This window comes from Acanthochromis polyacanthus, chromosome 21 (genome assembly GCF_021347895.1).
Source record: "Acanthochromis polyacanthus isolate Apoly-LR-REF ecotype Palm Island chromosome 21, KAUST_Apoly_ChrSc, whole genome shotgun sequence".
Taxonomy (NCBI): Eukaryota; Metazoa; Chordata; class Actinopteri; family Pomacentridae; genus Acanthochromis; species Acanthochromis polyacanthus.
The window spans coordinates 31,094,369-31,110,480 of NC_067133.1; the positions used below are offsets into that span (position 1 = coordinate 31,094,369).

General features: G+C 45.5%; 1 protein-coding gene across 1 annotated transcript; it reads left to right on the top strand.

Annotated features, from left to right (window-relative positions):
- The first annotated feature begins 526 nt into the window (after positions 1 to 526).
- On the top strand, positions 527 to 15,784 carry si:ch211-195b15.7 (synembryn-A). Its single transcript, XM_051941531.1, is given in 25 exon segments — positions 527 to 994; positions 1,312 to 1,404; positions 2,469 to 2,488; positions 2,491 to 2,517; positions 4,341 to 4,358; positions 5,778 to 5,840; positions 5,842 to 5,868; positions 6,092 to 6,319; positions 6,321 to 6,483; positions 6,486 to 6,520; positions 6,522 to 6,544; positions 7,013 to 7,049; positions 7,051 to 7,148; positions 7,820 to 7,962; positions 7,965 to 8,007; positions 12,765 to 12,817; positions 12,820 to 12,903; positions 13,052 to 13,077; positions 13,666 to 13,708; positions 13,711 to 13,760; positions 14,083 to 14,246; positions 14,964 to 15,127; positions 15,130 to 15,244; positions 15,315 to 15,346; positions 15,349 to 15,784. Coding segments are annotated over 24 exon segments (1,860 nt in total). The 5' UTR covers positions 527 to 994; positions 1,312 to 1,313; the 3' UTR covers positions 15,462 to 15,784.
- Positions 15,785 to 16,112: the final 328 nt, after the last annotated feature.

The following is a 16,112-nucleotide window of genomic DNA, read 5'->3' on the forward strand; positions in this document are numbered from 1 at the left end:
TCAGTGTATTTATTCTAGTGAGCAGCAGCAGAGAGGAGAACGTCTGGAGTTCATCAGAAGATCTCTGGTTCTAACCTGAAACACCGGATCTGTCTGAGTAGTACATGTTGTTGGCTAATAAAAGGCTGAAGCTTCATTATCAGCTCTGTTCTTACTGTGGTTGATTTTCAGTTAGAAGAAAAAAGAGAGAAGCGTTTAAACATCTGATGGTCTGTTGGTCCAGCTGGGTTAGTACTGTTCAGATATCAGGAGAACACGATGCTATAGAACCCATTTATATACTAATAAATCATTAAAACAGCAGCAGTTATTAAACTGCAGCTGAAAGCAGTTAAAACAGGAAGGAAGTAACTGAGGTTCAGACCATCCTGGAGGAAACACAATCTGCAGCTTGAGAATCTATAAACTACAAAGTCACATTCACATGTTCAACAGGAAAATAAACAGTAATAATAATAATAATAACAATAATTCCATTCGTACGTTTAAACAGATCCCCATTTATGACCCAACCTGCTGAATGGATCAACAGCAGACTTCCTGTTGAAATCAGTGTAAGACGCAGCAGGGAAGGATTATTTAGTTCCATTTACATTTTTTTTAAGGTTCTTTCATTGTTTTCTTGTGATAATTATTTCAAAAGGAATCTGGTAGAAACCCAAAGATGATTCCAGAAATCTTAAGTTTCTCTAAATGTCAAAGAAACGACACCTTAGAAATCAGCCGATGGCAGAGAAGATAGTGGATAAATAATAAAAATTCATACACAACAAACAATATTAATAATAATAGCAGATTAATAATAATAGATATATATACTGGAGGAGGAACCCTGGAGGAGGAACCCTGCAGGTGTCAGGATGTTCTCCCAGCTGCTGCAGTAATTCCAGAGCTTTAGGGAGGAGGAGAGTGCTGCAGACGGATTACTTGAGGTTAATTTCATCGCTGAGCAGAAGCAGAAGCTGCTGGAGAGTTTTAACCTTCCTGACTACAGGTGAGTGAAAGCTGAACTATGAATCAGTTCAAATGCTGCTAATGAAGCAGGTCTTTATGAAGCTGGTTAATAATTAATGACAGTTAACCTTTATAAAGTCAGATATTTAAATAATCTTTTATCCAGTATTATCTCATATGAAGATAAAACAGGAAATTTTTCTGTAAGATACGTTTGATTTCTTTTTTCCTAAGATCATATAAATGTAATTCTGATTTAATCATTATTATTTCATTCATCTTTAGTAGATAAATGCAGAATAATCCCCCTCTGATTGATGTCATTTCCTTCCTCTTCTCTGGGATCTTCTGGTCCAGACATGGTGCTGGACGTGGAGCAGATCATTGAGAACGTTGTCCGAGGAGACCAGGATGCTGTGCAGCTGCTGCTGGGCGACTACAACACCAGGTCTGCTTTACTGCACCTGTCGTTACCACGGAGACAGCAGCTAGTCTCCCACCTGTCGTTACCACGGAGACAGCAGCTAGTCTCCACCTGTCGTTACCACGGAGACAGCAGCTAGTCTCCACCTGTCGTTACACGGAGACAAGCAGCTAGATTCCACCTTTCGTTACCACGGAGACAGCAGCTAGTCTCCACCTGTCGTTACCACGGAGACAGCAGCTAGATTCCACCTGTCGTTACCACGGAGACAGCAGCTAGTCTCCACCTGTCGTTACCACGGAGACAGCAGCTAGATTCCACCTGTCGTTACCACGGACAGCAGCTAGATTCCACCTGTCGTTACCGACGGAGACAGCAGCTAGATTCCACCTGTCGTTACCACGGAGACAGCAGCTAGATTCCACCTGTCGTTACCACCGGAGACAGCAGCTAGATTCCACCTGTCGTTACCACGGGAGACAGCAGCTAGATTCCACCTGTCGTTACCACGGAGACAGCAGCTAGTCTCTCACCTGTCGTACCACGGAGACAGCAGCTAGTCTCCACCTGTCGTTACCACGGAGACAGCAGCTAGTCTCCACCTGTCGTTGCCATAGAGACAGCAGCTAGTCTCTACCTGTCGTTACCATGGAGACAGCAGCTAGTCTCCACCTGTCGTTACCACGGAGACAGCAGCTAGTCTCCACCTGTCGTTACCACGGAGACAGCAGCGAGTCTCCACCTGTCGTTGCCATGGCTGTACACAGCCTGTTGTAGAACCGTGTTTGGTTGGAATCACAGGCTAGTTTATTGATCACAATTGGATTCACTTTGGGTTCTCTGAAGGGTTCTACATTGAGGAACTTTGGTTGTTCTGAGCTCAGAAGTATAACTTTCACTGAGAGCTGCTTGCAGTTAGAGATCCTCTAACAGATATTAGAGTATTTACTGTCACCTCTGGAGTATTTCTGCTGTTTTTACTACGACATGATGAAACGTTTTGTTGGTTCTTTCATTCCAGACCTTTGATCCTCAGCCTTCTTATTGCCCCAATAATAGATGTGACCTGCTTTGTTCTCCATCTTCCAGAATGCAGAATGTTTCTTCTTTCAACAACTGAGGAACAGGACAGGAAGAAGGTCAGTGACCCTAAAGATCTGGCGTTGTACCTCCAGATCCAGATTTGTCTGGTTTTTCTTCTGCTGCATTTTTATTTCTAAACTCCTCCACTCTGAGGTTCATCTTTCTGCTGTTATTCTCTGATTCTGATATTAATTCACACATCGTAGAAACATGATTAGGTAATCTAGGCTTGCGCTAGCCCATCGCCACAGCTCCATTGGCGCAATCGTTTTGCTGGATGGCCCAGTCATTGTGAACCGTGTGAGCCAAAGTGGCGCTCTATTTTCTTGTAAAAAGCAACAAAAAAGGGTTCGACTTACTTTTTCTTCTAAACGCCCGAGCAAATAATATAAGAAAAACAAACTTTTTCTCTCGGCAGGCGTCGGAAATGGGCGGAGCCCACACGAATCTTGATCACGTTCCGGGTCATGACCCGCTCTCAGGCCAATCACAGAAAAACATGCTATTGTTACTGCGTGAAATCTCTGAACGGTTGTACCACAAGGCGAGTCATTTGCGATCAGGAAAAGCCGAGAAAGATGTTTTTGTTGAGTTATGCTACAGTTGTGAGATATGGTTCATAGTGAGGGTTGAAGAATTGGACATAGGAGGAAAAAGAAGGTAAACTGGACATGAAATTAATATTTTTATGGGTCAAAAGGTTTTGATCATGAACATGTTTCAGATACAGGTTTTAAATGGCCAAATGCATAAATACATGGAATGTTGTCTTCACCCCTGACTGCCTGTTTTTACCAAAAGAACAATTAAATTTGGATCTGAAAGTTTAGCAAATGATATAGACTCACACTTTGTGATGATATTTATGTTCAGGACTTAGACTTAAACATTTCACATGTGTGTGTGTGGTGGTGTGTGTGTGGGGGGGGGGGGGGGGGGTCGTCAGAGACCCCCACCCCATCCCCGAACATTCACATTTATGTTTTTAAATGCTTTAATTGCAGCATTAAGCAAACCAGCCTGCAAGACTCCATTTTTTCCGCTATCACTGACACAGAAATTTGTGCTTTTCGTGCTCATTGTTACTCTGATGAGTGAGCCACAGTGGCTCTTCATTCAAATTCCTAGTGCAGCATAGTGTAATAATTATGTAATGATTCTATAATGATCATCTAATCTTGTCCTCTGAGTTAATCAGCTTGTCAGTGAGTCTCAGTAGAACCTTCCAGCTGCTCTGGAGTTTATTACGATCCTCCATCTGAACGTTTCTGAATCACTTCCTGTTCCTCTGTTTCTCACTTTTAGTCCCCAAATTAAAGCCCGTTCTTTCTCATGCTGGAAATCTAAAGCATTTATAGAACATGAAATTCCTTACAGAGGTCCTTTATTACACCACAGCATCTGTTCATAGCTTAGCATTAGCAGCCAGTAATATGCTTCATTACATCCATCTGTTCATAGCTTAGCATTAGCATTAGCATTGACCCTAAACACGCCCATCTGTTTATGTGTCTCCTTATCTGCCTTCAAGACTATTGATCGATCTCTCAGTAATCCTGTAATCAATAAAACAGAGACTTGGCTTCAGAATGTTAAAGTTCTGCTAACAGACAGGAAGTATTGAATACATTTCTGACATTTCTTTAGTGTTTTTTAAAAATAAATGAGGGCTTCACATTTATTCTGGTCTCTAAAGCAGCTGTTTGGGAGTTGTATTTGTGGTAGCTGAATGTTTCCTGATAAAGAGAATTAACATGATTAATATAAATTAATGTTTAGCCCTGACTCAGATGAGTGTGTGGATGTTCTAAAGTGTTCTGTGTTTCTGCTGATGTTCCTCCTGAATCTCTGCTGATGTTTCTGGATGAACCATCTGCAGCAGCAACAGCTGGAGGAGGTAAGCAACTATAATAGTATTACAAATGTCTTAATTATTGTATAATTATAAATAATAATGAGGTAAGGAATTGTATATAAATAATTATTTTTCAATTCAGTTAAATTATTTATACAGCACCAATTACAGTCAAATTGTCTCAAGACGCTTTACAGAACCCGTATGCCTGAAATGATAGCGTTTAATAGTTTATAATAATGCAGGTAAATAATTGTATTGTAAATGTTATTGTAGTGTTAAATAATGACATAAAGAACTATAAATAAGTATATAATGTTAAACAGTTTTTATTTATAATATTAACTGAGGTAAAGGAACTATATATAATTAATATATAATGTTAATAGTTTATAATAATGGAAATAATAGCTATAAATAAATATTATTATCATATAGTTTTATAATTATGATTTACAATGGAGGTAAATAATTATAAATAAGTATTATAGTATTTAGTAGTTTTAATTAATAAATAATGGAGGTAGATAATTAATATAAATATATTATAGCATTAAATAGTTTTGTATTAATAAATAATAGAGATACAACAATCATAGCTGCTGAGTTCACACTTTAATGAGGATTTATTAATCGAGTCACTCCAGTTTCCAGACAGACGTTAATCTTTCAAAGCTGCTTGGACTCTTCATGACTCAGCAACAGAAAATAATTCTACTGATTAACTCAATACTTGGATTATATGAAATAATGCATAAAAGTTTAAAGATTCTATAATCTAACCTTGTCCCTCATCCTTCTCTGCATCCAAACAGATTACACAGTGGACTGGATTATAAAATGCAATAAATATAATAAAATAAACCATCAGAATCAGAATCACTTCTATTGCCAAGTATGTGAGCACATACAAGGAATTTGACTCCGGTATTTTACAGTAATCACTATGATAGAGTCATAGTTTTATAATAACTTGGATTGTGTTAAATATTTAAACATTTCTCTGCTCCATGAAGAACAAATAGTGAATTATCCATCCATCCTCTATCCACCGCTTTATCCTCACTAGGATCATGGGGGTGCTGGAGTCTATCCCAGCTGACTCTGGTGAAGGCAGGGGACACCCTGGACAGGTCACCAGTCTGTCACAGGCTACATATACAGACACACAATCACACTCACATTCACACCTACGGACAATTAGAGTAACCAATTAACCTCAGCATGTTTTTGGACTGTGGAGGAAGCCGGAGTACCCGGAGAAAACCCACGCATGCACAGGGAGAACATGCAGACTCCATGCAGAAAAGATCCCAGGCCGGGATTGACCGGGATCTTCTTGCTGCAAGGCCAAAGTGCTAACCACTACCCACTGTGCAGCCCACAATGAATTATGAGTTCTCTAATTGTTCTTGATGTTCTTCAGGTTCTTATTCTAACACTCCTTGTTTCTGACCATAGTTCGGAAAAACAAAGGTGAGAGATCATGATCCAGACTCTGGTTCCGACTCCGACTCAGAAAACGGACCAACCTGACCTGGTTCTGCGGCAGGTAAAGTTGATCCAGGACCAGTTAGATCTGTGGTGTTCTCCAGTGCTTTATCTGGAGTTTAGCTCCTTTCTCCTCCATCTGGACCTTCTCAGTGTCCTCCTCTCCAACTTCTATGTCAATATGGTTCTCCAGTGTTTTATTTTGTAGTTTAGCTTCTATTCTTCTCCATCTGGACCTTCTCAGTGTCCTCCTCTCTAACTTCTCCCTCTTCATTCTTCTGCAGCATCTGGCTGCGGCGCTGCTGAGCTTCATCAGTAATCAGCTCCAGCCAGCAGTTTTACAGGTTTGCCTTCACACTCTACGGATCCTGTCCAGGGATCGAAGGGCCCTGGGGCCCCTGGTCTCCGATAAGGCCCTCTTCATCCTGGCTCAGCTAGGAGGCATCGGCCTGGAGCAGGGAGGAGCTGAAGATCGGTCGTCCGGAGGAGCAGCGAGCAGCCAGATGGGAGGCTGAAGCTGCTTTGGTTCCTGTCGAGGTTTCTGCCTCCAATGGCTCCGATCCATCGCTGTGGAGGAAGGTCCGGTGGTGCTGCTCCGAGGGAAGAAGGACTCCTGGACGGGGGAGCAGGGAGGAGCCGGAGGAGGACGGGGAGGTGTCCAGGAAGGAGGCCATCAAAGTCTGTGTAATGTCGTCTACAACAGCCCTCGAGCCTCAGGAGAGGGCCAGCGCCCTCAGGTTGGTTGGAAGCTGACAACAACCAAAAGAAAACTCAGCTGATGAACCTTTTACCCAAACCCTAACCTTTACCTAACCCTAACCTTAACACTAACCCTGAAGTCTCACAGCTACTGAACCTCTCTAATCCAAACCTAACCTTTAACCCTAATCCTAACTTTGACCTTAGCCTCAGCAGGACACCACCAGGACTGGATCCAAACTAGTTTCAGAACTCTGATAAATAAGCTGAGTTTAAATGTTCTTTGGAACTTACAGGATGTTAAAAGTTTAAATTCATCACATAAAAGCATTTCACTTCACTTCAGCATTTATTTAAAGGTGAAAGAACCGTTTTAGTGCAGATCTAGAATCATTATTTTCCTCATAGTTCAGAATATTCTCCTTTAGCTGAAGTTTACCTCCATTTATCCACTGATATTCAGATATAATGTTATAATCCTGTAACATCTGTTCTGTTCCCTGAAGGCTTCTGCAGGGTTTATGGGAGAACCTGAAGGCAGGAGATCTGCAGCAGCGAGCCGCCCAGTGGACAGTTTTACCGGCTGAGACTCCTCTTCCTTCTGACGGCACTGAGGCCAGAGCTCAGGATGCAGCTCAACCAGGTAGGACAGGAAATAATTATCATCTGCAGCTCAACCAGGTAGGACAGGAAATTATCATCTGCAGCTCAACCAGGCTAGGACAAGAAATAATTATCATCTGCAGCTCAACCAGGTAGGACAAGAAATAATATCATCTGCAGCCTCAACCAGGTAGGACAAGAAATAATTATCATCTGCAGCTCAACCAGTAGGACAAGAAATAATTATCATCTGCAGCTCAACCAGGTAGGACAAGAAATAATTATTATCTGCAGCTCAAACCAAATGAATCTCATGAAGTCACTAAATTAGACCCAAAGTCTTCTTATTTTCTTCTAATTTAACCACAGGTTTGAAGTTACTTTACTCTGTAGAGACCTGACAGTAGCAGTGCTGCCTCTGATCCCATTAGCATTAGCATCAACAACATCAGAATAAATAGAACAACCACTTTGCTGTCAACCAGAACAGACACTAGTTGGTGCACATCATGGACTGAAACTTGATGCAAAAAGCTCGCCATCGAACTGATAAAAAACCAAAACAAAAAATGATTCTAAATATATCTGAATAATCCCTATATTTAGAATAACTATTATAATAATTAGACATTAGAATAATTACAGTAATTATTGGATGTTTTAGTACTTAGACAAACCATCGTTGGTCTTCGTAACACTGCCCCCTACAGAGATCGAGGTGTGCCGGTGCTGACCAGAGCTCAGTAGAGCGCCTCCTGGCTGTCAGGTTTACGACGGATACGAGGTTCTGGCGACGCCTTACCTTCTCCTGTCTCCAAGGAAACATCCCAGGAAGTCATCGAGATCCTCAAAACCCGTTCAACGTCGCTCACGCATTCCACAGAGAGGACCAGACGAGGTGGAGAACTCAGAACCTATCAGGTGGTTTAGGCTTCTTAAGGAGAACTTTATTACGTTTATTCCTAATATTTCATCTGTTGCTGCGGTTCTCCTGGACATCAGTAGGACTCAGTAACGTCTTCTATGAAAATTAAGGGGCCTCTGTGGTGTGACACATCCAGAACCCAATGTTCACCGTCCAGGTCCTGCTTGGAGATCTGAGGAGCTTCAAGGACAGACTTAGGTCTCCTCATAGGTGGACATTATTGATTCTAGGAAGTTCTAAGGAGACATTCATGACGTCTCTGAACCTCCTGACTCCTACCAGCAGTGAGAGCAGAACAAACTCATCCTGGTTGGTTGAATTCAGGACCTTCCTGTTAGTCGGACCTGGACTGAAGGGGAAAGTCCTTCGCTGTCCTCAGAAGAACAACCTGCTGGTGCTCTGGTCCATCATTGATCAGCCACACTCCACAGCAGGTAGAGGTTAGCACTTGTGATGGTGGACTAAGGCTAGGCTATGTAAGGTTCGGCTCTGGGAGCTGGCGTGAAAATTAATGAACACAAGACTCAAATTAGATTACCGGAAATGTATTTAAAAAATTAATCAACAAAAAAAAAAAACTTGAATACACAAGTCAAAAACAGTGACCAAAATAATAAACCAAAACATTAACAGAAAATCAGACTGAGAACAAATCAAACATTCACCTATAATTCAATAGCTTCATGTTTTGACAATCAAAAGCAACAATGCTTGGTTCAGTTTGGCAATAAATACAGGTGAAGCGTGGTTCCACTGTGCCAGCCGGTGTTAATCAAAATAGTTCATTTGAAACAAGTCCATTAAACTAAACAAAACAAATGCAACCAAGGTGAATCAATCCATCTAAAGCCAATCAAAGTCCTACCACACCAGTGGGGGGGATGAGGCTGTGAGGCCTGCCAACAGTGGGGTGGGTGAAGGGTGAGCTAGCCAACGGTTTCCGGTTCGTTCCAGGGTAGCTCGCATCAAATCAAATTCTCCATTGAAGCCTAACCTGTTCGGCAGACAGGCTTCATCAACAATTATCATCATTGCCATCAATCATCATTTTCCATTAATTGCTGCTTACTAACGTTCAGCACAGTATAGGTTCAGGTGGGTGACATCCAGAAATCCAAAAGCAGGGTTCCAGGGGTGAAGGCCTGTTAGCATTTGTATGAGCATTAGCGTGATACTAAAAAGCTTTTAACATGTTTAGCAAAAGTTTAACTCACTTCCTCCTTAATGGTGTGAGTTCCAGGTGTCCAGGCTTGTGAAAGTTGAATGGTTCCAGAGATGTGTGAGGTGATCCTGTTCAAATTCCTGCTGTGTGACTGAATGAAGCTGATATGCTTCAAACAAAGAAATGGGGTGGATTCCAGGTGAGAGAGACTGCTGGTGATTGGTTCAGGGGTGTTGACTGACAGTGAGGAGATCCAGTAATGTGAAAGTGACTGACCGTGACTGCTTGTGTCTGATTGTGACTGATTGTGACTGGCAGGTGTCTTGTTCAGGTTGGAATCTTGATTTTTTTTTTTTTTTGTCTGCATTTATTCTCATTGTTTAACTCCATGAAAGGGGTGTCAACACTTTATGAGATTAATGCATATTTTAGTCTTGCAGCCAAATATCTTATTATTTGGTGCATGCGTGTGACCATCACCAGCCCTCCCTGAAAGCTAAGCTGACACTTTTTATTACATTCCCTGTTTAAGAGCCAGGGAGGGCAGTGCTACACCTCAGTGGTGATGTGAGGGGAAACAAAGGGGTGGACAGGACGAGAGGGATGGACAGGGACAGGGTCTAGCAAGCAATGCTATTACATCTGAAGAATATCAGGTGTTGTTATTCCCAACTAATAATTACCCATCAATAAGACAAAAAGCAAACACATACACAAGAGAACAGAAAACCAAACAAACAAAAATAAATAAATAAATGAATAATTAGCCAGACAGTACTAAACACCATAGTTGTGGGTGTCATGTTAGTATAGAGTGGAATAGGCCAGATGATACTAGAGGAAGATACTAGAGAAAAGGAGAGAGGGTTTAGTTGAGATTAGACTCTGGAGAGAGTCTCAGCACATTCCGGCGGGTCCCATCACTGCTCAACAGCGGAACTCGACAGGAGCTGGTGGGACCTGAGCAAACATGCACATGCAAGTGTGAAAGACCCCGAAGCCCAGAACAGCCATCACAGCAGTGCAGTGCCAAGCCGACAGGGCACCCCCCCACAGGCCGAGGAGCCACGGGGCAGCGCCCCAGAGAGCAACCGGGGCCACCGTGTACCACACGGACCCCGAAGACAAGAGGATGCAGCTACCGACACCCCCAGCACGCCAGAACCGACCCAGGCAGCCCGGGGCAAGCGGACCCACCCGCCACCCAAACCCCAACCCCGCCCGCCCCAGCCCCCACCAAACCCCCACACCCCACCACCCCACCCGCCCACACCCTACCTCACCCACCCCACCCCCAGGGGGGCCGACGGCCCCAAGCACCCAGGAAGCCAGACACAGGGGCAGAGCGCCCCAACGAAGGACGGCAACCAGCCCATCACCAGGCAGGCCGCCACCAGAGGCCGGCCAGAGGGAACCGGAGCCGGGACCCAATGCGAGTCCAGAGGGCAAAAATGGACAGAGCGGTGCGGCCCGGCAACGCCAATGGGGGGCACCCCGCATACCCACCCGCACCAGCCCCCGGGCGAGCACAGCACACCCAAGGCCCCCACATCCCGCGACGCGAACCAACCCCCCCCACCAGGACAGAGCCACCACACACAACCAGCCCGCGTCACAGCCACAGCACCCGCCGGGACAGCCAATCCAGATCCCGCAGCCCAGCAAGAGCCACCGTACCAGCTGGGACCAGTCGGACACGCAGGAGAACCCCCACAGGCCACGGCCCCCTGGCCCCGGGGACCCCCAGCCACAGCGACACGGATGATGGTGCACCCCGCCGCCCCATAGCCGTATGGGGGGCCAGATCCCACCAGAAGAGGCCATAACTGTGAAACCCACCCATCACTCTCCTATTAATATGTCTCCCGATCCCTAACGGGAAACATTATCCCAGCACCGTGGTAGTGTAACCCTGAGTGTCATGTGGTGCATTAAAAGTGGGGAGGCTGGGGGGCGTCAGCCAACCCAGACTACCCCCAAGGTGAGTGTGTGTGGTGCATTAAAAAAAAAGATTAGAGAGCAGGGAGGCAGGCAAGAGGGTGATGAGGGGGAGCAGGGCCGTATAGCCCGCCACCCGCCCACCACAGTGCCCATCGTTCCCACCCCCACCTGCCTCGGGCCCTAAATGTTGTGTCCCTATATGTGCCTAAAGGTTGCTATTTACAGTGAGTTGAAAATGTGAAGTGCACAATCAGAGGCAGTCTTGTGTGGATCCGGCCCAAGAGGACAAAGCAGTGGGGGGAGCAGGTAGCAAGACCCACCGGTACCAGACGCAGAGGGCCCCGAGCAAGAGGCAAGGGACCGGGGAGGGCCCACACGACCAACTGGCCCAGCCGGCACAAGAACCCCCCGGGAGCTGCAGATCAGCAGCAGCGCCCACGGCAGGCACCAAGCCCCAACACAGGTCAGCTGCATGCGGCACCCCACCCCGAAGGGGGGACCAGGCGCGCCACAGGAAGCGAGGGCGCAAGCGCCATGCCCACCAGGAGCCAGTACGCCCCAAGGACGCAGGGCGCCCACCCGCAGCGCCCCCGAGACCCCACCCACTCCACCACCCCCAGGACAGCACCAGGCCCGGACGGAGGCCCCCAGCCAGCAGAAACTGGACTCCAGTGGGGGCACGCAGGCCAGGATCAAGGCCTGTTGCCCAAGTGGGGCCAGAGCCACTCTCCCAGAGAGAACACCCAGCCCCCGCACCAGACTGCCCGCCCGCAGAGGGCCACGGCCCCCCACAGGAGAGGAGAGGGGCGAGGAGGGGCGGGCAGGCAGGAGAGGAGGGAGGAGGAGGGAAGCAGGCAGGAAGGGACAGGGGAGCAACGGAGGGGTCGACCCACCCAAGCCAGGACCAGCCAGGCGCCCAGGAGAGATCAGCCGCCGACACCCCAGGTCCAGGGAGAGCGTGCAGACCCGCAGACCCAGAGCTCAATGGGGAGACACCCGAGACATCCAACACCAGGGAGAGGGGCCCAGCACCCGACCCTGCAGAATCTTGATGGCAACCATGAACTATTCCAGAGTGAGTGTTACATGAAGTACCTTCTTCATCAGGATTTAACAGAGGAAACCACAGGACATCCCATAATACCCAGAGCCCTCCTGGTGTCATGAGGATCTGTTCTGTGGAGCTTTTAGCTTTCCAGCTTTTCCTTCACATTCTGGCAGCTCAAACTGATTTAAACTCTCCGTGTCTGCTCACATCTTTACTTTTAACAGTCTGTGTTTTATTATTATTATTATTACTACTATTAGTATAGTATAGTACTAACAGCAGCTTTGTGTTTCTCAGGAGGAGCTGCTCTCTATCGCCACCTGGCTGCTGTTCTCCGTCACTGCTGCTGCTTGTCCTGTGAAGGAGACGAGTGAGGGAGGGCTCCAAGGGTCAGACTGCTTGATGAAGCTTTCTGAGTATTTGTGAATATTTATGAAGCTCTGTGAAGCTCTATGAGTTATTATGAAGCTCTATGAAGTTCTATGAAGTGTTATGAAACTCTGTGAAGCTCTATGAAGCACATGAACAAGAGGTTATCTGGTCGAGCTCCTAACATGATGATGCTGTTTGTGGCCTCAGACACACTGTCAACCTGCTGTCAGCGCTGCCTCTTACCTGTCTGGACGTCCTGCTGTCGTCCGGCCCGACCAGACATCCCACCAGTGGGGGGGAGTCAACATGGACTGTGTCCACTCACTGCTGCTGTTCATGGACCGCGGCTGACCAGAGTGGGTGATCAAACTAGACCAGGACCAGCTGTTTCATCAAACCACTGAATAAATCCTTCCTCTATCAGCCGATGAATAAAACAGGACGGATCTCCTCCATCTGCTCCTGATGCTTCTGAACATCATCCATCTCCTCAGCAGCAGAACGACCAGAACCTGTGCTTGTGATGCCGAGGCTTTAATTCTGTAGGACCTTCAGCTGTTTCTGGGGTTTCCCCTTTCGTTTGAAGGATTTCCTGCTTCTGTCTTGGTTCCACAGCATGTTGTTAAATCTTCAGAAAGACTGGAAGGAAAGACAGCAGATAGTTTTAATGTTCTCCTTCATATGCATTTAGAACAAACTGATTATACCAGAAAACAGTCCTGTCTGTCTGGGGTAAATATGTCCTAAACTCCTGGAAACAACAAGATGCTTTCTGAAGACGTGGAGCTGCTGGATCTGGATTTTTAGTAATTTATTTAAAATATCCTAAAAGCCTTCAGTAAAAGCAGATGAACTTCTCTCTTTGGTTCGTTATTTCTATATTTATTAACGCTGATGGTGGTTTGCTGACAGTGATGATGATCAGTCTGGACAGAATCTAATCTTTGTCACTAAAAGATGTCACGTGTTTGGTCTTTAACCTTCTTCATTTCTGGTATAAGTTTGAAATGCCGTAATATAACAATAATATATGTATAATATGTAATTACTGAGTTAAATAGTTAATAGATTAATATTTAACTGTAATGAGCTGTTTTTCTGTCCTCAGGGTCAGAAGCTGAAGGAGAAACTGATTCCTGTCCTGAACCTGTTGCTGAAAGTTCTCGAGTTCACCGGGAGACGCGTCACTTTTTACGGCAGAAGGTGAAACACACTCGTCACGTTTCCTTCAGTAGAAATGAACATATTATTCTTATATCTGAGTGTCTCTGGAACCTCCTCAGGTCGTGTGCTGACGGATTTAAGGTCTCTCACAGAGGTTTCCATTAATGTCGTGATGAAAGTTCTTCAACATTTGGTGATTTTTCCAAACTAGGCTGTGAATCAGAACCCTGACCTGATCTTCTGTGATGCTGTTCTGAGATCAGTTTCAGTGTTGAACAGAATCCAGCTCTCAGTAGATGCTGTCAGTGGCGGATGACCTCAGTGAGGGTTACGGTTGGAACACCTGATCTTCGGACTAAAGGGTTCCTTTCACCTCCTAATCTTACCTCCTCTGAGGGACGTCGGCGTCCGACCCGAGCAGGACAATTCTCTGAGAGGACAGCTGGTCCGACTCATGACTCACGTGGACACGGATGTGAAGCATTGTGCTGCTGAGCTGCTGTTTGTTTCTGTGCAAAGAGAACGGTACGATTCAGACCAGCTTCAGTCCTGGAGAACGAAAGGTTTACAATCAGTCCTGCTGATGATAGATGATTCTAAAATCACTGATTAGATTCTGAGTCCTACTGATGATAGATGATTCTGAGTCCTACTGATGATAGATGATTCTGAGTCCTACTGATGATAGATGATTCTGAGTCCTACTGATGATAGATGATTCTGAGTCCTACTGATGATAGATGATTCAAATCCTACTGGGATGATAGATGATTCTGAGTCCTACTGATGATAGATGATTCTGAGTCCTACTGATGATAGGATGATTCAAAATCCTACTGATGATAGATGATTCTAAATCCTACTGATGATAGATGATTCTGAGTCCTACTGATGATAGATGATTCTAAATCCTACTGATGATAGATGATTCTAAATCCTACTGATGATAGATGATTCTAAATCTACTGATGATAGATGATTCTCAGTCTTGCTGATGATTCTAACAGATGAAACTTCCACCACGTTCGTTTTTAAACAAAGGGAATGAACACACACTGAACTTTTGGCTGACACTCAGTTCCTCCTGATAGCCTGCAGCAGTGTTAATTACTGATCAGTTTAATGACCAGCTGGAATAGAACATCTGATCAGCTGATTGATCAGAGCCTGTACTGGTCATAGCAGTTTTTAGACTCTTCTCAGTGAGATCAGAAGTGATGAATCTGTCCTGTTCCTCCCCAGTAAGCGGTTCGTTAAATATACGGGTTATGGAAACGCTGCTGGGCTGCTGGCGGCTCGAGGCCTGCTGAACGGCCGGCGCGGCTTCAGGAGACGGACTCTACGCCGCTCGCTAACTCCAGGCGACTCGGACTCGGACACGGAGGAATACCGGGAGCCCAGAGCCAGGATAACCTGGTGACGGGTCGGGTGGAGGCGGAGCAGCCGGACCGATGAGGGGATGACGGAGGAGGAAAGGAGCAGGAGCCCGTAACTCTGATCAGCATGATCAACCGGCTGTCACGGTCAGAGCTCAGGAAACATCATGGCTCTCTGGTGCTCAGTCCTGCTTTAATCACTGCTTCTCTGCTGCAGGGAGCAGATCATCCAGCCCATGGGCGTCACCGCTGAGGGCGACTGGCTCCACTGTGGGCTCCGATGAGAGGAAGCCCTCTGGAGGAGGAGGAGGAGGAGGAGGAGGAGGAGGACTGGGAGCTGGAGGGGAGGAAGGACCCGCAATAGAGTAGAAGCATGGAAACGGGATGTTCATGTAGTCCTGCTGTTCCTACAACACTGGTTCTAGCTGGAATTACTTCAGTTTTAATCAGTAACAGAAATGATACAATCTAAAATAAACACTTCAGAGGAACCGTCCAATCACAGCAGTTAGAGACAGACACCAGTCCAGATCTTTTCCTCCAGCTTCACAGTGAGCTGCTTTCATCTCATTTTTAGTAAAACTTTGAGCATTTTTCAGGAGGAGTCTGTTGTTTCGCAGAAATCTCTGCTTTGTAAACTTCTAGATTTCATCTCATCAAACAAATTAAAAGAAACCTGCTAAGAATGAGCATCATTACTTTTTCTATCATATTCTACATGTCAGTAATAGATACAATAAGAACATATAATAATAATTAATATCATTCTATCATATTCTATACTTCACTAACAGCTATATGTAGATCCTGAGATCAGTTCCAGTTCATTCTTTGTGATTATGAGGGATAATAATCTACACTGATGCGTGGTCAGACTGTGGGTCATGTGGAACAGATGCTTTAATTCTGCCCTCCAGACGTCTAAAAGCTTCACTGCTTTGGTTTGTGGCTGAGAAGGATTCCTGAATCAGTGTGAAGAACTTCTGATCTGAGCTCTGCTGAGGTTTGCAGACAT